General features: G+C 50.2%; 1 protein-coding gene across 1 annotated transcript in view; it reads right to left on the reverse strand.

The window, feature by feature from the left end:
• Nucleotides 1-22,015, reverse strand: part of GRHL3 (grainyhead like transcription factor 3) — a 35,900-nt gene that overhangs the window by 7,164 nt on the left and 6,721 nt on the right. The window contains exons 2-14 of the mRNA XM_004465390.5: nt 16,290-16,476; nt 13,049-13,110; nt 11,399-11,744; nt 11,075-11,148; nt 10,469-10,622; nt 10,119-10,230; nt 7,994-8,088; nt 5,329-5,487; nt 4,660-4,738; nt 4,401-4,534; nt 3,274-3,308; nt 1,963-2,051; nt 986-1,071 (exon numbers count right to left, since the gene is read on the reverse strand). Coding sequence (XP_004465447.4) covers nt 986-1,071; nt 1,963-2,051; nt 3,274-3,308; nt 4,401-4,534; nt 4,660-4,738; nt 5,329-5,487; nt 7,994-8,088; nt 10,119-10,230; nt 10,469-10,622; nt 11,075-11,148; nt 11,399-11,744; nt 13,049-13,110; nt 16,290-16,476 — 1,612 coding nt within the window. The remainder of the gene's footprint in view (nt 1-985; nt 1,072-1,962; nt 2,052-3,273; nt 3,309-4,400; nt 4,535-4,659; nt 4,739-5,328; nt 5,488-7,993; nt 8,089-10,118; nt 10,231-10,468; nt 10,623-11,074; nt 11,149-11,398; nt 11,745-13,048; nt 13,111-16,289; nt 16,477-22,015) is intronic.

The raw sequence follows: 22,015 nt of genomic DNA on the forward strand, positions 1-22,015 counted from the left end.
GACTCTGAGTCTATATTTAAATGACATTAGTGGCCTTTTCTGAGCCCAACTTCCTGGGGCTGGTGCCAAGTACTGATGATATGTAAAAAGAACAAGATAGCATAGCAGCGTGGAGATGGCTAGGCTGGAATCCCAGCTCTGCCACTTCCAGCAGAGAAACCTTGGCAAGCCACCTGACCCTTTGGGGCTCAGTTTCCTCACAGGAAACATGGAGATAATAATAGCAGTGGCCTCTCAGGGTGGTCAATGCAGCATGCCTGCTAAAATGCCTGGCACATAGTGGGCCTTCAACAAAAGGTATGTCATGTCCTTCTGATTCATTCTCCCTTCCCCGGCCTGAGACCTGGGGACCACGTGGCTCTGCGGAGTGGCTTGGCCTTTCAGCGCAGCTGGCTCTGGAGAGGCTGTTTGCTCCGGCTTCAGTGAGCCACAAGTCGGCTGAGGGTCTGGTTCTGGGCTGCGCTGTTTCGCCTGCTGTCTGGCAGCTTGGGGGGCTGGGGATGTCCAGACACGGCCTTCAGCCTCCCCAGGCAGCGCCTCCCAGCCCACCCCCCGCACCCCCGCTCCTGAGTCAATCACAGCAGGAGAGACTGAGGCCCCCTGGGAAAGGAAAAAAAGAGTATCTCTGGGGCCTGGCCTTTTTGGGTTTCATTCTCATTAAAACAGAAACAGGTTTGCAAAGCCAACAAAAAGCCCTGGCCTGTCAGACAGCAGGCATCAGATTAAGGAGGATTTATGGTGTGTGCGACTCCCGGGGCGGAGCCAGGGCTCTGGCTGGCAGATAACATCGCAGAGGCACCACCCCTGCCGGCTCCCCGGGTCCCCTCCAACAGGGTGGGATAGGTGGGCCACCAGAAAGCCAGGGGTCCAGGACGCTCCTTCGCAGAGCCTGCCCGGGGAAATCTGAACTGTGTGGTGAAGCGTGGGGGAGGGGCCCAGCGAGGGGTCTGAGCAGGGCAGAGAGGGGGTCCAGAAGGCCCCTTACCGCGTTCCTCAGCCCCTTCAGGTCTGGAGTCTTCAGCATGAGGGCGTCAAACACCTCCTCAGTCTCCCTCCTCACATACAGCAGGACTGGAAAGCAAAGGGGGTGGGTTTCAGCGCTGCAGGGAGGATACGTGAGGAAATATTCCAGGAAATGGGGGCGGGGGCTCCTAAAACGTTATTTTAAAGAAGACTGATTTCTGCGGAGAGAACAAACTCTTGCCGAGGGTTTGCAATCCAGTGAGGAGCTGGGAACACTCCACCCGGCTCTGCAGGTCCCCACGCCCGAGGCGCCTTCTGAGGCTCTCTGCTGATTTGGGCAGGTTTGAATCTCCCTCTACCACCTGCCAGCTACGTGACTGGAAAAAGCACTTTAACATCACTGAGCCTCAGTTTATTCATCTACAAAATGGAGGCACTCCCTCCTATTTCACAGAGTTGTGGGAATTAATGACATAATATTTGGAAAGCACCAAGTACAGGGCAAGGCCTAATTCATGGTTACTGGAGGCTTTGATCTTCGCTGCTGGCTTGGTTTCTTTCTAATGTCCGGCCCCTTCCCCTGCCCCCTGGAGGGTTGGATATGTTTCCTTCTCCCAGAAGGCCAGGTAAATTCGCAGGTACAGAGTCAAAACTAGGAAGCCCCAGCAATGGTCCACCCCACCCCCACCCCCAGTAGAGAAAGGGGGAGGGGAAATGCCCACCATAACGAGCCTGTTGCCTCTACTGGCTGCCGCAGGATGCCCATGCCCACACAGGGCCAAAGGAGGCAGGACCCTCCAGTCCTGTGGTTCTCTCCCAGCACCATGGGTGCCCTTCTTACCCCCAAGACTAGGCCTAAACCTGGCTCTGAGGAGTAGGGCAGCCCCTAGGCCCTCCTGCCCTGGCTGCCTGGGCCAGGAGCAGTGTTTCAGGCTTTGGGAAAGGCCGTGGGAGGTAGGTGTGGGCTCGGGGAGCAAATGGGGAGGGACAGAGAGTTACCTCTCTGGAGCTCGTCCTCCTTGGCCTGCTTGGAGGGCAGGGGCTGAAACTCCTCGGTGAAGGGTGAGCAGGTGCGCTTCAGAGGCAGCCTGTGGAGACAGCAGGGAGGGGTTCGTGAGGAATCTGGGGTGGGGAGCCCCAGTGTCCTGAAGGAGCCCTAGAGGTGAAGACGACCCCCGAGCAGTGGAACAGTGACAAAGGCGGCAGGTTCTGGAGTTAGGCTGCGTGGGTTCAAATCTCAGCCCCATCACTGACTAGCTACGCGACCTGAGGTGAGTTTCTCAACCTCCCAGGGTCCCCGTCTATGCCGCATAAAGTCCTTGTGAGGCTAAGGGAGATAATGCACACCACTCTTAGAACGTACGTGACAGTAGAGCCTTTTGGAATGTGGACTACTCTTATCATCAACATTATCCATTTTGAAAGGGACCAGGCAAGGTGTGAGATGAGCAGGAGGAAGGACACAAGTTTTGGAGGAAGACAGGCTTCGGTTCGGTTCCAATCCTGCCTCTGCTACTTAATAGCTGTGTGACCTTGGGCAAGTCACTTCACCTCTCTGAGCCTCAGTTTCGTCATTCATATAGTGGAGCAATAACTCCTGCTTGCCTAATTTGCCAGAGCTGTTGAGAGGTGATGAGTGACATAACTTGGCATGAAAGCACCTTTTGAAAAGTACAGCTTGTTTATAGGGTAGAAATTGATAACAGCAATAAGTGATCTTCATAATGTGCTTTCATTTACTAAGATCCCACATATATATCCACCCTTTCACATCTGCTCATCCACATAAAGTTACGGTCCTTATATGACAGACTTGTAGGCAGAGGCTCAGAGAGGCAAAGGATGGCTTGCAGTCACAAAAGCTGTAGCCAACAGAAGGGAGGGAGTGGAGGCCCTCCCTAGCCAGAGGGCTGAGGGGCACTGGTCACTCCTAAGGGCTCCTGAAGTCTGGGGGATTTGTGTCAGGGGCAGGGGAGGGAGCTTCAGTCTTCCAAGTCCCTCAGCACAGCTTCCTCTCCTCACCCTCTGAATCTGCACCAGCACCGCAGAGGCTTTTACTCTTCCTTTTTACAAGCGATGTCTAGCCAGAGATTTGCCAACTTTTCGCATAAAACAAACTCATAAAAACCCAGCCAGTTTCAGTGAGAAAGGAGCATGGATCTAGACTGGGGGTTGGGGACAGAGTTTCTCAGCTTCTTCTCCTGGCCTCAGCCCCTGCCTAGGAGGGTAGTAGGAAAGAAAGGCAGGCTGAGATGGCAGCAGAGAGGGGTCAGGCAGGCAAGTGAGAGCCTTGGCTGCTGCTTTCCATACCTGTTAGAGCTGCTGTGCCCTGCTGAGGGGACTGCCTGCAATGAAAAGAAAAACATTTCCCATTACATCCAGGAACTTGAGAGGAGCCCTCAGATGGTGGGGGCTTCCAGAGAGGGTCATTCTTTGGGGGAAAGCAGGGAGGAAGTGGTTCCACTGCCTTTCTAACCCATTCTGCTTAGACAAGTCCCCTTAAGGGAGCTGAAATCTTGAGTTAAAAGGAACCATCCAGCACAGGAGGTGCTAAAAAAGCGTGGCAGAGTCAATGAGTCCTAGCTGTAGTGCTTTCAGGGCAGAGAAGAGAGGATGGTGGACATAGAAAGTGCTTCACAAGTGGGCCAAGGGCTACAGCAGGGTTCTGGTGTTGGCTCCATAATCTACTTATGTTCTAAATCAATATGCTAATCACATCTTGTACACAAAGGACCATTTCTGCAAACATCCCCACCTAAACAGTGGTGAGCTGTAACCCCAATGGAAGGAAATGGGTCAAATTGTTCAATATGGACAGTTCTGGAATTAGGCTCTGGAATCTTGACTCTGCCATTGACTCTGTTGTGTGACCTTGTCTGAAAAATGGGGCCTTCAACAGTTTTGACCTTGAAGGACGGAATGCAGCAGAGGGCTCAGCCCAGAGCACTCCCAAGCGGCAGGGATGCTCGGGAAATGGCCCCTCGGGCTGAGAGGTGGTGCAGCTTGTGTAAAGAGTGTGTTGTCTGAAGCTAGGCTTCCAGGGTCCAAATCCTTGCTCTGCCACTTATCAGCTGTGTAATTTTGGAAGATTTTGTAAACCTCTCTGTGCCCCACTAATTCAGGGAGAATAATATTATCTACATTTCAGGAATGTAGTGAGGTTTAAAGGAGATAATACATGGAAAGCCCTGAGAACATAGTGAATACTTGCAAGCGTTGGCTGCTATGATTATTATCCCCCCCAGTTATGATGTGGCAGCAATCAAATCTGGAGCTGAAATATCTGTGCATGCCCCTGGATGAGCACGTCAATGGTTTTAAAGTCCATTTTTACATTAACTTGCTTCTCTCCCACAGCATAGGTCACTGAAGTTATAGGACCATCTAGACAGGTTTTCAATCCTTGGGATGCGATAAAGCCATTCCGTGGTCCTCACCCCTCCAGGGCGCTGCAGGCTGGAGAAGTGCACATTGGGGATGAACAGCACCGGTGGGGTCTCCAGGTCAGCCTCAGGCCGCAGGTAGGTGGTCTCGTTGCCGCGGAAGCCGGCCAGCAAGCAGCCCTTCATGCCTGCTGGGAGGAGGAAGCCGTTGTGCCATGAAGTCCCTCCATTCACGCCCCTCGCAGCTGCCAGTCTCCCCATTCGCTTCGCCGCCACCCGGCCCGCCATCCAGACCCCGCCCGAGCCCACTGACCGCTGTTACTGGAATCCGGGCACTTGGACTTCCTTCGGAACTGCTTCCGCTCGTCATCCCGCATCTTCCTCTCAGCTCCCTGCAGGGGAAAACAGGGTCATCAAGGGCCTCGGGAGGGGCCGGTTGCTTTCATAACTGCTGCTTTGCATCTTAAATGTGGGCCAGTCAGCGGGTGCCACTTTCCTTCCAGAACAAGACAAGGAAATAGGAAGGTACCAGCGCTTGGCCTGGCCCAGCCCATCCTGGCCTGGCTGGGTCTGACTCAGCTCAGCACAAGTCGTGAGAGAGACAGACAGAGAGAGAAACAGAAAGACCGAAAAAGAAGAGACTGAGAGAGACAGAGAGCTGTGGAATGAGAGAGAGACAAAAAGGTAAAGAGAAATGGAGAGAATCAGAGAGATAAGAAGAATGAGATAAAGTAAGACAGAAAAAGAGAGACACAGAGAGAGATCTAAAGAGACCCTGAAAGAGACAAAGACAAGGAGAGAGACAGAGAGACACATTACGAGATAGAGAGAGAGAGAGAGAAAGAGAGAGAGAGAGAAACAGAGCAGCTTGGGAGGATGCAGGAGGCAGGCCTGCCCTTCTCCCTCCCCTGGTCCCAGTGGACCCCCCCCCCCCCCCGCCACAGCCTGCCCATCTGCCCCATCCTGCTAGCCATCCAGCAACCTTGTCACAGAAGATCTTGATCTGGCAGACAGCACGGTGTACTAGGTGCTCAGCACCCGAGCCGCAATCATATGTGTCGATCTGCAGGTTTAGGGGGACACCCTTCACCCCCTTTTGCGAGGAGAAGTCTGTGCTGAGGCAGTTGACACCGATGAATACCTGGGGATGGAAGGGGGAGCCAGTAAGTGACCTGGCCAGGATACCAGACCCATCACTGCAGAATCTCGGCCTGGCACTGTCCCATCTCTGCCACCAGAACCCCCACTTTTGGAGTTTACTGGGTGTGCCTGGTTTGTGCCTTTATGCCCCACAAAGCACCCAAAAGGCAAACATCACACCCCTCTTTCAGAGGTGGGGAAACTGATGCTCAGAGAGGTGGGCAACTTTTCCAAGGTGACACAGGAAATGAGTGGTAGAGCCAGGGTTTGAACCCAGACTCAAAGCACTGGCTCAAACCCTGGCTGATATAGCTTCCTGCTAGATTGCCAAGGGCAGTCCAATCAGTCAAGGTCCTGGGAAGGGCGTTAAGGGTTTCAAATCCAGAGCCTCATTTTTCTGTGTTTCAAAACATGAAAGTAGAGAAGGGCCAAGGCCCCCCCGCCCCTTTCCAGCTTAGGAATCCCCTTTCCTGTGGGCCCAGAGACACAGAGGATGAGACACACCCCCTTCCTACCCCCACCACCAGCTCCAGGCACCACTGGACCCTTTAGCAAGAGGGTTCACATCTGTCAACTCATTTGGCCCCACCCCTGCCCATTCTAGTCACTTCCTTTCTACAGACAAGCAAACAGAGGCTCTGAGCAGGACTTACTGACGCTGCTACTAGGAGTCAGGTAGGGTTGCGTAACAGAATTAGCCAGATTTGGGTCCACCCAGACCTACGGTAGAAAGCTGGGCTCTGCCTTTCACCAGTCATGTGGCTTTGGACAAATCCCTCCACCCCCCTGAGCCTCGGTTTCTTTATCTGCAAAATGGGGGTAATTAAACCTGCCTCATGGTGAGAGGAGTGCAGCGCACCTGGTGTGCCTGGCAGGTAGTGACTGCTTGGCCTGCTGTCACTGTTGCTGTTTGTTAGTGGGGCAGCTGAGCTGGAAGACACACCAGAACCCTGCGCCTGACTGAAGGGAGCCTGGGGTCAACTGGGCATCCCCTGGCAAGGCCACCTACTGATTGTCTACCTGCTGACACCCTCCATGGGGCTCCAGGGCCAGACCCCATCCGAGGCTGGGCCCCTGCTTTGGGGCATTTCCCTCGGCACATTTCCAAATGGCCCTGACCTGAACAGTGGGGGTAGGGTGCCGTGCCTGAGCAGCCCCCCTTCCTGCCCCTGTGCTGGGGGCCAGTACCCTGGGCGCATGCCGGACATACCTCCCCCTCCACCAGCTCAGCCCCGACGCAGCCCCCTCCCAGCTCACACCTGAGAAAGACCCAAGCCTGGGGGCTTAAGTGGCTATGAGAAAATCCCAACCGAAACCCAAGGCTCCCTTCCCACGAAACTCCCCAGCTACCCCTCCCTGAACTGGAGGGAGGCCCCAGCCCCTCCTCCAGCCCCTGGCATCTGTTTGAATAATAATAATCCCTCGCCTTTGTGCCTCTCTTTGTGTTTTCGGAGCTCCTTTACCTCCGTTTTCTTCAGGCAGCCTGGGCTGCCCCATGAGACAGGCAGGGAGGCAGGGATTAGCTCCCCAGCCTGTCCAGGTCAGGGATGTCCTTGAGATGAGCTGCACCCAGCCTCCTCTGACCAGGAAAGCCTGGCCCGGGGGGGGGGGGGGGGGGGGGGGGGGGGAGAAGGGACGGACACAAGGTCACCCAGCCCCCAACTCTGAGACTCATGCCCCTTCCAGGATGCCTAAAATAAATATCCCATCTTGCGAAACAAGTAACAGAGAGGCACACAAGTACATGGCAAGTTCACGGCTGGGCTCAAGCACTAACTAGGGCTGGGAAGAGTCATAATCACTTCAACACTGGTATAAAAAAACACCAGAGGCTCCCGTTTCTCAGGCCTCTACAACGGTTCCATCACTGCGTCAGCCTCTTCAACATGCGTGATCTTGTGGGAGCTTCACCACAATGCTAGAAGGGAGATTGTTGTTCCCATCTTACTGGCTCAGAGAGGTGAGGTAACTGGGATTTGAGCCCTCATCTACCGGACACCAAAGATTTTCTCCTTCAACACTGTACTGGCCCGGAAGTCAGGAAACCTGGACGTCCTCAGCTGTCCTGCCTCTAACTTGCCAAGTCACCATGCACAAGGTTCAGTTTTCCCATCTGGGAAATGGGAGGACTGGGTTAATAGCGATAGCCACCACTCACCACTCATGTGCCAGGCCTGTGCTTTACCTTTTACCTGTCTCTCCCAATCCTCAAGACAACCCATCAGGTGATGCTATGATTAACTCCTATTTTACAGCAAGAAAACTGAGGCTCCAGGAGACAAAGTCTCCAGTCCAAGGTCACCCAGCTGCTAAGTGGAAGAGCCGGCATGCAAATCCAGCCTGCCTGAGCCCAGAGATGGTGCTTCTGCACCACTCTCTATCCTGTCTCCTCACTGGTGCCCTCATCAGAGCAACTACCACAATCCTACATGCAGACAAGTGCTTCCCCAGGATGGGGACCTCCCAGCAGCCCAGCCCCCATCTCAGTGCCCCCCACCCCCACTGACCTTGGCCTCCTCGTTGACGTTCCACACAAAGGACAGTGCATTATATGCCACCTCCTCGATGTGCTGCACAGTGTTGAAGTTTTCCTTGCAGTCAGCTGAAACCCCAGGAGACAGAAGGAGAGTCAGGAGGGAAAGGATCTGGGGACACACTGGAGAAGACACTTAGAAACTGGGCCTCACTGCTGGTAGGGGTACACCTCCTCTCCTCCAAGAACCAAGCTTCAATCCAGGAAGGAAGCCAGATTATCGCACCCTGGGCTACAGGGCCAGCCTGGGAAGCAGATTTGCCCAAAGCCCCAGAAGGAATCCCTGGTTTTGTGGACTAGTCCAGGGTGCTCGTCATTTTTGGGTAGATGTTGTACTTTTCACTGGAACTGTGAAGAGTAGTAGTAATAGCAGCAGTGATAGTAAAAGTAGTAGTACCAGTAATAGTACTAGCAACTACCAGTTAATGGACATTTATATTATGGCAAGCCCTCAGTTAATTCTTAAAACTACTCTATGAATATTCAGCTTAAAACATGAGGAAAATGAGGTTCAGAGAGGTTTGGATGCTCGCCCAAGGTCACACAGCTAGTAAGATTCAGAAGAAGGACTGGAGCCCAGGTCTGTCTGGCTGCTGAGCCCTGCCCCTCACCATTCTGCTATCTGGCCTCTCATATAAGACAGTTTCCACAGTATACATGGCCCTGAGGCAGAAATCATCACTGTGATGCAGGCAGGGCAACTGGCCCTCGTTCCATCTGACAGTTGAAGAAATTGAGGCTCAGGGAAGGGAATTAACACAGGTCACACAGCCGAGAAAAGAGTGATGGAGCCAAAACCAGGAGAGCCAAGGAGAGACTGTGCCTCCTACCTTCTCAGGGCCCTGAGACAGGGCCAGAGTGGTACTCAGAGAAGCCCTCCCCCTCCCCGCTGCCTGCTGACAGAGCTCCTTCAGATCACCTGCTGCCTGGACTGTTATCTTAAGCATTTGAGTTTCAATCAACCAAACCTCCTGATGGGGACAGGCAGGCCAGCATCCCAGGGGCCTATTTATAGGATACAGCTGGGGTCCCCAGGGCCCTGTTTATCCCAAAGCAACACTGAAAAGAGGCTGCTGCTTCCCGTCAACAGATGCAAATTCCTGCAAATGCCAGGGTTTGACCTGGAGACAGGGTCTGGGCAGGCGGCTGGAATCAGAACTAAGTGCTGGGGAGATCAGAAGAGCCCCAGGGGGCAGGGGTAGAAGGGCCAGCGAGAAGGTGGCCAGATTGGTATGCGAGTGTGTGACAGAGGGAGAGGAAAGGGTTTATACTAACGCCCCTCATCCTGTGTGAGGGATCCCAGATGCCTACAGAGCAGGTGACAGCACACCCAGCCTGCCGCTAGCCACGGGATTCCAGGTAGGTTATTATGTCTCAGAAAGGTCAGGGTGATCATAATACCTTCCCCATTGGGTTGCTCTGAAGACAAATGAGTTTATTGTGTGCAAAGTACTTAGCACAGTGCCCAGCACAGAGCAAGCCCTCATAGATGTAGCTGCTCTAATAATAAAAATAACTCTCAAACACATGGATTAGCAAGTAGTTATTATTATTCCCACCTTGTTTCACAGTGAATTAAAGACAAGGGTGTTTGTACTTTTCAAAGCCGTTTTCCTTCCTTTAAAGGGCTTTCACCCCATTCATTGCTCACCACTCCCATGAGGTAGTATTAACACTAACACCATGTGCAGGCCTGCTCTGAGCACTGTACACATACCACCTGACAGTTCTCATAACAACCCATCCTACAGATGAGGAAAGTCAGGCATAGTGAGATTAAATACATTGCTCAAGGTCACATGGCTAGAAAATGGCAAAGTCAGGATTTGACTCAGATCCCAGAGCACATGAAGGTTTTAACACTGCTTTGCTATGAAGGAGGGAGAGGGCAGGCCTGAAATGAGTCAAGAAGGGCCCAAGGGAATTATTTAATCCAAGTGCCCTATGGGGGAAACCAAGGCCCAGAAAGGGGAAGTGACATGCCCAGGGTCCCACAGTGAGGAGAGGGCAGGGCTGGGAGCAGGCCCTGGTTCTCATCCAGTCTCCCCCTCCCCCTGAGGGTCTTGCAGACTGGGATGGAGAACTCGGCAGACGCTCACCTACATCGATGACCCGCTGCTTGGCTGTGGGCTGCCGTGAATGCCAGTGCTTCCAGAACCGCAGCTGCTCCACTGGGACCTTCTCATTGTCGAAGACAACCATCACTACGCTCTGCAAAGAGAGCAGGCCACTGTCACCCCCAGGCTTGGGAGAGTCCTGGGAAGCCCCAGTCCCTTCCCAGATCCTAGGTGCAGTGACTCTGCCTTGTTGCCTCAGTTTTTCCCCGCCTCATGGCAATAGACATCTCTATCCAACAGCACTCTCACCCTGGGGTCCCTGGCTGCCCCAACCAGCAGGTGTATCTCGCCCCACTCTCCTCCCTTCCCAGGTTGCTTCAGGGCCAACGCACCTTAACTTTGTTGGATGACAAGGCAAGGCCTTTGCTTCCTGCTGGGGTCCGCAGGGTGACGGGGTAGAACTGGCCCTTGTTGAGGTAGGCCATGGGCGATTCGCCTGACTTGATGTGGATGGCTTTGGGGGAGCCCAGGGTATACTCAAAGTCACTGCGAAGAGGAGGGAGAGAGCAGTGAGGCTGTGCTCCCAGGAGGGAGTGTCCCAGAGGGCAGTGGGATGGCCTGAAGTTCTGTTATGGACTTGCCATGTGACCTTACTTCCCTGGGCCTCAGGTTCCACATTTTGAGGTTTTGTTTAAATGGCTTTGTTGAGATATGATCCATTGCTGAATAACCAGGGTCCAAAAGAGACCAGAGAAACCCCTAAGTGGGGCAAAGCCATAGGGGAGACTAAGGGCAATAGAATCCCAATTTTCTAATGTGGCACTGAGCTCTGTGCTCCCCATCGCAAGGGATGTGGAAATCATTCTCTCCTTTTATCTGTCTTTTCTCCTTTCTTTCTTTTCATTGATTATGCTATACTCTAAGAACAGTGTGGGGCTCTGTCTGCAGCCCCCCGCCCACTGCCCAGGGCGGTCAGGGGTCCAGAGGGGCCAAGTTACCTCTTGGGGCTAGGATAGTCCTCTGGACATGGGGGTTCCGGGGATGTTTTCAGGATATCTGGGAAGAGCAGCGACTGCAGAGAAACACAATCCAAGAGAATAAATGGCCATGTTTAGGTTGCTGGGGCCTCAACTCAGGAATGCTACATACAGCTACATAGGTTGTGCAGTGTACAACCTGGACAATTGTCAATGGCATCCCTGCCTCAGCTCTAGGAATCTTTCTCCCATGGATTCCAAAATTCTGACCTCCTCAATGTCCTCTCTCTTTCTGTACATGCGCACAACCAGGGATGCCGTGAGGGTAGAGGGGTGGGCTTTCACCTCATGCGGGTCATCTTTGAAGGTGCTGTCTGGCTGCCAGCGCTGTGTGGGTGGCGCCCCGTGAATGCTCTCAAACAAGGAGGTGAGGGAGCCGTTATCATACACATCGCTGGTGGGCAGCAGGAAGCTGTCCACAGAGCCAGCTTCCAGCTTGCTGGGGCCTGCAGACAGGGGAGCTGCCTTGCCAGGGGAGGGCACGGCACCCTCCAAGCTCATCAGGTTGTTCTTCTTGAGCAGATCTGGGTACTCTGGGGTTCCAGACACGTTCTCTGTCAGGAATTTCATGAGGTGCGTGGGGCTTTCAAGGGGAGCGAGATCCGTCTCATATTCCATGCCGTGGTAGTACCTGGGGAGAGGGGGCAAGGGCTGAGTGCACCTTCCTCCCGCTGCCCTTCTCTAACCCAGTGTGATGTGCAGGCCCTCCCAATATCCATGAAGAGGACACCGTGGCAGGCCAATCTGTCACCGGGGTGAGCGGGGATGAGGGTGTCAAGGATGGAACCAGGGAGGGGCTCAGGGCTGAGGGGGAGAAGTTGCTTTACCTATTACAGTTCTTAGTACTTCTTAAAACTGCAAGTCAAATCATTTCATTCTTAGGCAAAGTAAAAAAGTCCCTGTGTCCAAATGTCCCCACTTCAAAACAATGGTACTGAGTAATCCCATGGGGTCAGGCTCATGTGTATCTGTGAGTCCAGTTAAACTATGTCGAGAAAAAAAGGTCTGGAAGGGTGCACCCCAAACTGTTAAGGGGGGCAGGGGAGAAGGATCACAGGAAACTTTCACTGTTTTACATTTCTACAAAGTTTGAACACTTTACAACAAAGAAGCATTGCTTTTGTAATCAGAAAGGCTGATAACATGTTTAAAAATTAATTTTGAGAAAGGACCCCAGGCACCCAAACCCACTGTTCCCAGAAGTGGAGGGCACTGAGCCAGCCACACTCTCACACCGCGTTATGTGACGAGCCGGCAATGCCAGCCTAAGGGGTTTGGATTTTCCGGCAGGCAGCGAGGAGCCCAGGTTTCCAAGCAGAAGCCCTTTGCACTCATTTCTGAGAGGTCACCTGACTGGCTGGAAAAGAGGGGCAGGGTCCTTCCAGTGCCCATCTGGCCACGAGCCTGGCCTGGGCTGCTTTCTATTAGGAAAAGAACACCAGTGCCCCAGGGCACTGATGCCAGGCAGAGGCCCACACGAGCAAGGGGGAAGTACTGGAACCTGGGACCCCTCCCCCAGCCCGGTCCCCCTCCACATGGGAGGCTGCAGGGAGGAGGGCTTTGGAGCTGGGACAGAAAGCCTGCCTCTGGGCTTTTCCACCATTATGGCTTTTTGAAGTTTGTTTTCAGTAAATTCAGTGTGTGTGTGTGTGTGTGTGTGTTGCAGCAGGGTCACATTATGACTTTTGTGGGTCCCAGGCACCTTTGCCTTCATGGGCCCCTTCCTCCATAAAATTTTTTTAAATTACGCTGGGATAAAGACAAATATAATCCAAGCGGGACTGAATTCATTTTTGCTTCTGATTTTAAAATAAATGAAAATATTTTTGTGGCCCCTGAAATATCACCCTAAGCACGGTGCCTCCCGTGCCAAGTGGCTAAGTTTGGAGGTGGGGAGGGCACAGAGGCGGAGATGGTGGCACTGGCAAGCCTCACCTCTTTCCTTGGTCATTCCGGCCCCCAGTACTGGATGACAGTATCCGCTTCTCCTTGGGGCCCTGAGGAAAGAGGAAGGAGGGAAGGATTTATGCATAGCCCTTGGCTAAGACCTGGCTGTTGGGAGCTTCAAACACTGCCCCTCACCCCCACACCCCCATTGTGGCCTCAACCAGGCACAACGAGGGAAAACCTGCAAGTCCTTGGAGTTGGCAGGTGCTCCACTTATCACCTAGTCTGAGCCCCAAATCAGGGAAATGAAAAGGCCAGAGTAAGAAGAAGTACCTCAAGTTTAGCAATTAGAAGCATGGAATTTGGAGTCAGATGGGCTTGGTTTAAGTCCCAGCTTTGACACTTAAAAGTGCTGTGTGACTTTGGAAAAACGACTGCATCTCTCTGAGCCTCAGTTTTTTCATATGACAAGCGGTGGATTACAACACCTACTTCAAAGGATTGTGAAGATTTATTAATAAAAATAACCCTGACTCTTTTATAATAAAGTCTTTCTAGGTCCTAGGCCTGTGCTAAACACCTTCTATGTGTTTCTTTATTTACTCCTTACAACCACTTTGAGATGTCTACTCATGTTATCCCTATTATGTGAATGAGGACACTGAGGCTCAGAGGAGCTCTATTTTCTTGTTAGAAGCTTGGACTCTGAATGCAGATTTCTTGGTCTCCTTTCCTAGATCTGCCGTGTAGTGGCTGTGTGATCTCGGGTAAGACCTTTAACGTGTCTGTACCTCATTGGCCTCATCTATATGAACAGTAATAATAATAACAATACCAATGTCAGGGGTTGTTGTGAATACTTAGAACAGCGACTGGCACCCAGGGAGTTCCACGTAAGGGCCATTTTTCATGGCTATAATTATAATATTGTTATATCTTAGAGCATCTAAGTCATATGACCCTCTGGCTAATAAAGCCTGAATCAGGACTCCAACCCAGCCCAGTGACTCTAAAGCCTGGGCTCTTAATCACACCCCATGGGAGAGAATGAGGGAAGGCACCTGGCACAGTGCCCAGCGTTCACTAAAGAAAGAGGAAATGGTTGCCTTTGGGACTATATTCTCCAGAGCCACACTGCCGTTTGTGGCAGGATTAGGTCTAAAACTCCCACTCGGTGCTTTCTCCACACCATCAGCCCATGTCCTTACCATCCACAGGGCTGCCTCTGAAACCAGGGTGTCGTCGGGGTGTCTGTTGTGAGAGGCAAGGGCAGGTGCACATCTCACTAGGATGCCATAAATTACTGACACCACTGCAGGTGTCACCTTCAGAGCCTGTCCTCACCATCCAGGCCCTGGGAATGGCCTCTTGGCCTGGAAAGATGGTCCTGGACTTAATTTTATGGTCCAGACTCATTGTAAATCCAAGGCTGAGACTTAAGCCTAAACCCAGAATTCTGGCTTTCACCATGGCCCCAAGCTGAGGGGGCCAGTTCAAATTCCTTTCCCACCAACCTGGGCCAAATGCTATAAGGAAGGTCAGTCTGCTGGGGAGGAGGTTGGATGGAGTGACCCCATACTCTAGGATGAGAAGGAAAGCCAGAAAGATAGTTTGGGACCTTATTCCATCTGGGACCACTTCCCCACCTTAGCTTCTACATTTCACACAGATAATTTGCCTTCTTCCTTGTGGCAGGAGGGAATAAATACTTCTTGGGATGGTAGGTTTGGGGACTTATTTGCAAGGTGGCTATAAATCTTTAAGTTCAAGTTCAACAATGTCCCCCTAAATCTGGGAAAGTCTCTTAGAGCAATTACCTAGCCCAGGGTGGCAATTAAACTAAGTTTGCTGTCTTGTGACAATTCAAATACTTGGGTAGGGGTCACCTAGAGCGCTGGGTTAAAAAAGATTCATGGTGGAATGCAGACTGTGATCCATTAGCAATGTCTGGCATGGGCACTAGAGGTGGAGGGTTGTGGCAGTAGAATATGTATTTGTTATGTATTTATGATCACTGACTGGCTTAAGTTTCACTCCTCAGACATAGGAAGGCCCAATTCCTGTTCTCAGGAACTGACAGTCTCCCAGAGTCAAAGCCAAGGCCCTGGAGACAATTAAAGAACAATAAAGGAAGCAGATACGGCAAGCGATTGGACTTCCACTGACCATAGGGTGGTCCCAGGTTCAACTCCCAGTACCTCCTGGAAAGACCAGCTGGAGCAGCGGGGCAGACATGGTGAGCTGATGCAACAAGATGATATAACGAAAGAGACACAAAGAGGAAAAATAATGATTGACACAACAAACCAGGGAGCTGAGGTAGCTCAGGTGATTGAGTGCCACCTTTCAACATGGGAGATCCCAGGTTTGGTTCCTGGTAACTCCTAAAGAGAAGAGGAGTAGACACAGAGGAGACACAGTAAATGGACACAGAGAGCAGACAGCAACTGTAAACAACAGGGGTGGGGGGGAGGGTAAGAAGCGGATAAATAAAAAAATAAATCTTAAAAAAAAAACAATAATGGTCTGTCAAAAGTGTTATGATGGATATATGGTGGCAGGAGTGGGGAGGACAGTAAGACACTCAAAGACAGGGAAAGGTGATGTGGGAGAATGCTTTACAAGAGAAGGTGGGCTTTAAGAAAGATCCTGAAGGAAGGGAATGGGTCAAAGAGCAGAAGCTGAGTTCCAGTTAGTGGGGTTGGAATGGGTGACAGGGAATGGGTGACAGGGACAGGAACAAAAAGAAGACAGTGGGTTGGGGGGTATTGCTGTGGTGAGCATGCTTGGCTGAGGCAGGGGGTGTGTCATGCAGTCATCCATTCCTTCAATACATGTTGAGCACTGTGTGCTAGGTGGTATGGGGTGTTGGGGACACAGTAACGACATGGCATGGAACCTGTCCTCCAGAATCTCAGTCTTGCAGGTGAAATGGATAAATAAATGCACAAATGGCAAGTTTCTAAGGATAGAGTCAAGGATGATGATGGCTGTTGAGGGTGCATGGAGGAGGCAGAGAATGGGAGCTCATGAAAGTTTTTCCCTGTCTCAATGATTAAATGGGATGACATTTACTTTGAGACTAACGTTGAGATTAAGTTTTAGGCAGAGGGAGGTAGGAAAGGGGCAAGTGTCAGGCAGAGGGATCAGCATGTGGAAAGGCTCAGGGGTGAGAAAGAGAGTATGGTGAGGAGTTGGGGCTGTCATGGTGGGCTGCTGAGCAATGAGGCCCGAAAGCAAAGACACACTTACAGTCAGAGGGCTGCATGCCCAGAGGTGGCAAACGTACCATGTAGTAATCGTAGAGGAAGCTCAGGGCCGCAACGCTGTCATCGTCACCATTGACCCTCATCATGGCCTTTGTGGCAGCTGTCAAGGGGTTTTCCAGGTAGGTCTTCCAGGCCTCGTCCTCACTAGTGTAGGGAAACTTCTGGAAGTTAACTGAGTCGTTCTTTAGCAGTCGCACAGACCTGAAGCTAGAAGGCAAGTAAGGGGGTGGGGGGTTGTCAAACCCAGGCTGTCCCAGAAGAGAGTCCATGAATGGGCAGCTTTAGGCTAATGCCCAGGAATTCAGAGAGTTGCAGCTTTGAGAACTTGAAACTGCTCTTTCTGTCCTCCTTAGGCAGCTTCAGGCAGTGGAATAGACATGGACTCTGGAGCTAGACTAGTTTAGATCAAGTACAAATGTTGCCATTTAGAAGCTGTAGACCAGGGCCAACATTCCCTCATCCATAAACATGAAGACCATAATCCTGACCTGGCAAGACTACAGAGAGGATTCAATGAAATGTTTCCATAGTAGATACTTATCCAAGGGGAATAATTGTTACAAGGATGGGGAATGACAAGGACAATGATGAAAGAATAAAATTTCCAGATAACCCAGCATGAGTTCTTCTTCTGAGGTGGTCCTCAAGACCACGAAAGACACAGAAAACTGAGATCCTTTCTCGTTGGGAAGAAAGCATGGCAAGTAGCAGAGAGAGAGGCAGGGTGAAGGAGCCCTCAGGCAGAACCTGGTCTTGGGAAATGGCTTTGCAGCTCGACATTTATTGTGGAGTGCCTGCAGCAGTTGCGCAGGTGCCAAGACCTGGAGTTCAATGCTGCAGGGCACACAGAGGCGGGCAGGACCCAGGCACTGCCTCTGAGAAGTTCAGACACATACAAGGCATGTGCCCCCAAGAGACAAGCCACAGGGACTCAAAGGAAAGAGATCAGGCACGGCTCTTTGGAGAGGGCAGGCATATTAATTGGGGACACTCAGCACCAGGAATTACATCACTCGAATGGGAGGGGAAACTGGGATGGGAGCATAACAGAATAACGATGATAAAAAAATCATTTCTAATTTTTATTGAATACCAAGCTCAGCACTTTTCATGGATTATCTCCTTTAAATCTCACAACAACCATGTAAGGAAGGTATTATTATTATTATTCCCATTTTACAGAAAAGGGAATTGAAACTCATGTAAGTTAAGGGAGTTGCCCAAGGTTCCAGTTAGTGAGTGGCCCCATGGAAATTCAAACTTGGGCAGGATGGCGATGTTCTCTAAATTTAGCTGCATAGAATGACCTTAAGGAGTTGTTAAAGCACAGATTGCTGGGTCCCACTCCTAGAGTTTCTGATTCAGTATGTCTAGGGTGGCTGAGAATTTGCATTTATACCAAGTTGCCTGGTGATGCTTAAGTTCTAGTCTGGGGACTTAGAGAATTATTGTTCTAAAGAAAAAATGCTCTTATTCAGGATCAAAGGCACGGAGGTGGGAAAGTTCTGGTTGTGTTCATTTTAGAGCAAAGAGTAAAGTGAAGGACAGTGGTGGGTAAGAAGATACAAACTGGCAGGCTGTGGAAAGGGAGCTCCAGAAATGAAGTGGTGCCGACTGGTCTCCTGGTGGCCCCAAGAGCTCCCTTTCCAGGTGGACCTGATAGACTCACTCACCTTTGTTAAGGGCACAGGAGCCCTACCAGTTGCCATTTATTAGTTTACATGTGACCAGGCTCCATTCATTCATTCTTTTCCTTTCAAGGACACTACAAGGTTAGGATTATTTGCTTCATTTTATAGATGAAGAAACTGAGACTCAGAGAGGATAAGAAAATGCCCACGATCACCCAGCTAGTACATGACATGTGGATTTAAATCCAGGTTTGCCTAGCACCAAAGCCACATATTTTCCACTAAGCCACGCTGCTTTACCAGAATGCAGGAGGGCAATCTGTACCACAGAAGAAAAGCTTTAGTGGTAGAATTTCAGGCACTGTGGCAGACCAGTGGGTGGGCAAGGACCTTCACAAATCATGTCACAGAGAGTGGCCCCCCAGCTGCCCCGCGGCTCAGGCCCCCAGTCTCAGACCCAGAGAGGGAGCAGCAGCCAGGCCTGTACCTATGCAGGCAGGGGGCAGCGGCTCTCTCAGGGGCATCATCCAGGGCACAGTGTCCCCCCTCCCACTGGCCCCCAGGGCATTGGGCTCTAGGAGGGAGGCAGGAGGAGCTGTCACACAGGAACGAGAAATGACAGAAACCTTCCTGCTGCAAGAGGTGTGGAGAGAGAGGTATACCCCGAGTTTCTGCTACTATAAATCTAGGGGCCTCGAGACAGAGAGGTGAGAAGAGGCCTCTCCTAGCTGCCTCGTGGGCCTGGAGTTAGAGGAAGAAACTGGGCAACTCCAAAGTGGTGCCCCCACTCCCTACCCAAAGGAAATTCCCAAACCAAAGAGGCATGGGCAAGCAGGGAAAGGCCTAGTGGAGCCTCACCTCCTGATGAACTGAGACCTCCTGTCCTTAGCACTGCTCATCATTTGTAAAATGGGTGTAATAAAAGCACCCACCTCATAGGATTATTGTGGGGATTAAGTGCTTAGAACAGGCCCTGGCACACAATAAGCACTTAATTAATGCAAGCCATTACTGTGATCCAGTGCCCAGACTGGAGCTAGATATTGAGGGATCACAAAGTGACACATGGTTAGGCAGCAAGTTGACAACACACCAGGCCTGGAGGCCCAATTTGCTGACTCTGGTAAAATAGCCATTATTTCAACTTTAATGAGCTATACATTATCTTACCTTATTTAAAAATTAAAATTTTAGAAGACAATGATGGATGAAGTCATACCAGAAATAAAAGCCCAGACAATGTCTGCTGTTCATTTGAGAGGTTTTCTGGCCCACAGTGGTCTCTAATCATCCTGTTGGGATCCCAAAGTCTAATACCATACATCAAGCATGATTTCCATAGGCAGATACTGGTGCCAACTATTTTTCTTGTATCATCTCATTTACTTCTCACAATAGCCCTGAGAGATAGATATTATGATCCCTTTTTATAGAAGGAGCAATTGAAACTCAAACAGGTGATATCAACTCCTCAAGTCCACTCAATTAGTACTTGGCCTTGGTCTGTTAGACTGTAAGATACAACTCTTAGCCCTTATGCTAATCTCCTTTCTGGATGTCTTTCTTATTTTGGAAACTCCCCTTTTCTGGAATATATCAAACCAATTCTCTGCTACAAGACAGAAAGGGATTCCCCACTGTAGTGGGTTGAATTGTGTACCCCAGTTTGGACATGTTTTTGGTCTTGGTCTGAATTCTGGTGGGGGTGGGCCCATTGTAAATAAGAACTCTTCAAGATGTTACTTCAGTTAAGGTGTGGCCCAACTGAACCAGGCTGAGTTGTAATCTGTATTATTGGAGTCCTTTATGAGCAGAGTGAAAGTCAAATGAAGAGAGATGCCACAGGGAGCAGCAAGAAGCTGCTCAATGGCATCCAGAAGAGAAAGGAGAACATGCGACCATGTGCATTGCCGTATGATGGAAGAATCAAGGAACCCCAAAGTGCCAGACAACCAGAAGATACCAGCCTCAGAGGAAGCAAGCCTTTTGGCCTCTGAAACTGTGAGCCAATAAATTCTCGTTGTTAAGTCAACCTATTGTACAGTATTCATTTTAGTGGCCAAAAAACTAAAACACCCATCCATACAAGGCAGAAGGGACTAAATGGGAAAGGAAAAGGACTGGAAGGGTCTCTGCCCAGAAGCCAGGAGTCCTAACATCTTGGTCCCCATTCCTGCTCATGCCGACAATCAATTTCATGTACCAAGACTAAGGATTTCGCCTCTAGAAGGTCCTAACTATGGACAAGGTTAGCACTGATTTACATGCAAAATCCTGAAATCCAAGAACTATAAGCTCCTTGCTTTCTTGGAGGTTTAAAAATAAGTGCTAGGATCCAGTGGGTGAGAAAGAGAAGGAAGAGTTGTCCTAGGAGCTTATACAGGATGAATATGAAAAAGGGTCCAGGAAGCGAAGAGTGGAAACCATGGGACTCCCACCCTATGAAGTCACCTTTTCTGGGACATCCACAAACTCTCTGCTGTCCCTGTTTCATTCAGAACTCCTAAGTTGTCAGTGAAGGGGGGTGAGGGAGGAGGGGAAGGGGGAGAGGATTTGGCCCTGGGAAACTTTTCTAACATCAGATCTCTACCAGGGCACAGCAAAGAGGCACCTATAGTAACATAGCAGGAAACAGAACCAGAGTTACAACCCATGGGTTTGGAGACTGACAAATCCAGGTAACTATGTATCCTCGGATAAAGCACTTAACCCTTCTGAGCCTATTTCCTCATTTGTTAAGTGAGTCTATCAAATGTCATCTAAGTGTCAGTCAGGTACCTTCTAGGTATTGGAGAATCAGCCAAGAACAAGACAGATAAGGCTCTGCTCCCATGGAAATCAGTCTGATTGGGGAAGACAGACCATAGACAAGTAGATAAATAAGTTAATTTTAGTTTGTGGTAAGTGCTATGAGGAACATTAGGGTATAGTAATGTGATGGAGAGTCACCAGGGATGCCTACTTTAGAATGGAGTTAATAACCAGAACTTTCTCATGGGTTGTTAGAGGAATTAAGGACATTAATGTAAGAAAGATGCTTATCCTGGAGCCTGCCAGAATAATAGCTCCGTAAATAATAGTTATCATCACCATCATCATTACCATCATCATCATCTCAGAGCCCCCAAATTAGAGTAAAAGGGAGGCTCTGCCCGAAGTTCTAAAATTAACATTCACATAAATTACACAGAATCAGGTTCTGTGTAAAAAATAAGAGATGGCATAATAACCCGTTGTCTTAACTTTCACATTCATTATCTCATGGAGCCTCCCAACATACATGATGTGTCATTATCTCTACTTTACAGACCAGGAAAAGGGCAGCAGAGACAGGTGACCTGTTCCAGGGGATTCACTAAGTGAGTTACAAAGCTCAGCCTTCTGAGATCTGGCCTGGTGACTCTTTTCTGCCAAACCACTAATGTCCAAGAAGAGATATAGGAGAAAGAAAAAATAAAACAAAAAACAATAAGCCAGAATGGCATCCATCCATCTACCCATCCATCCATCATTCTGACAGGTATTTATCAGGCAATTTCTATGTGCCATACAGACCTTATCCTTGGAGAACAAGACAACAGGTTGTCCCTACTGTTACAGAGATTGCATTTTAGTGAGATCAAGGCAGACAAGAACACAAAAACAAACAGCTATTATCAGATAGATGAAGAACTCTATGGAGGAAAAAACACAGGAGAACTTTTGATCTATCTGAACTCTGAGTAGTGTCTGATGTTAGTTGAGAAGAGGGATGGTGGGGAAGAGTGAGAATAGAGATGGGTGGGGAGGACCTTGGAAATTCCAGGTGAAAGGAAAAGTCAAAGGCATAAGCCTGTGACAGCTACCAGAGCTTGTCTGCCTACTGTGTCAGGTGTGACCAGTGCTTTGTATATGTCACCTTGTTTCAAGGAAGACCAGACTACCTAGGAGGAAACTCAAGACTGAGTTTTGATAACCCTTCATATTTGCAAAGCGCATTATATTTTTCAACAGTCTTCTCATATATTTGTTATCATCTCTAATCCCACAATGTCCCTATAAAGTAGGGAGGGAAGATATGACTATTCCTATTTGATAACAGGAAAAACTGAGCCACAGATTGGGCTACTGGCTTG

This window comes from Dasypus novemcinctus, chromosome 9, assembly GCF_030445035.2.
Source record: "Dasypus novemcinctus isolate mDasNov1 chromosome 9, mDasNov1.1.hap2, whole genome shotgun sequence".
NCBI lineage: Eukaryota > Metazoa > Chordata > Mammalia > Cingulata > Dasypodidae > Dasypus > Dasypus novemcinctus.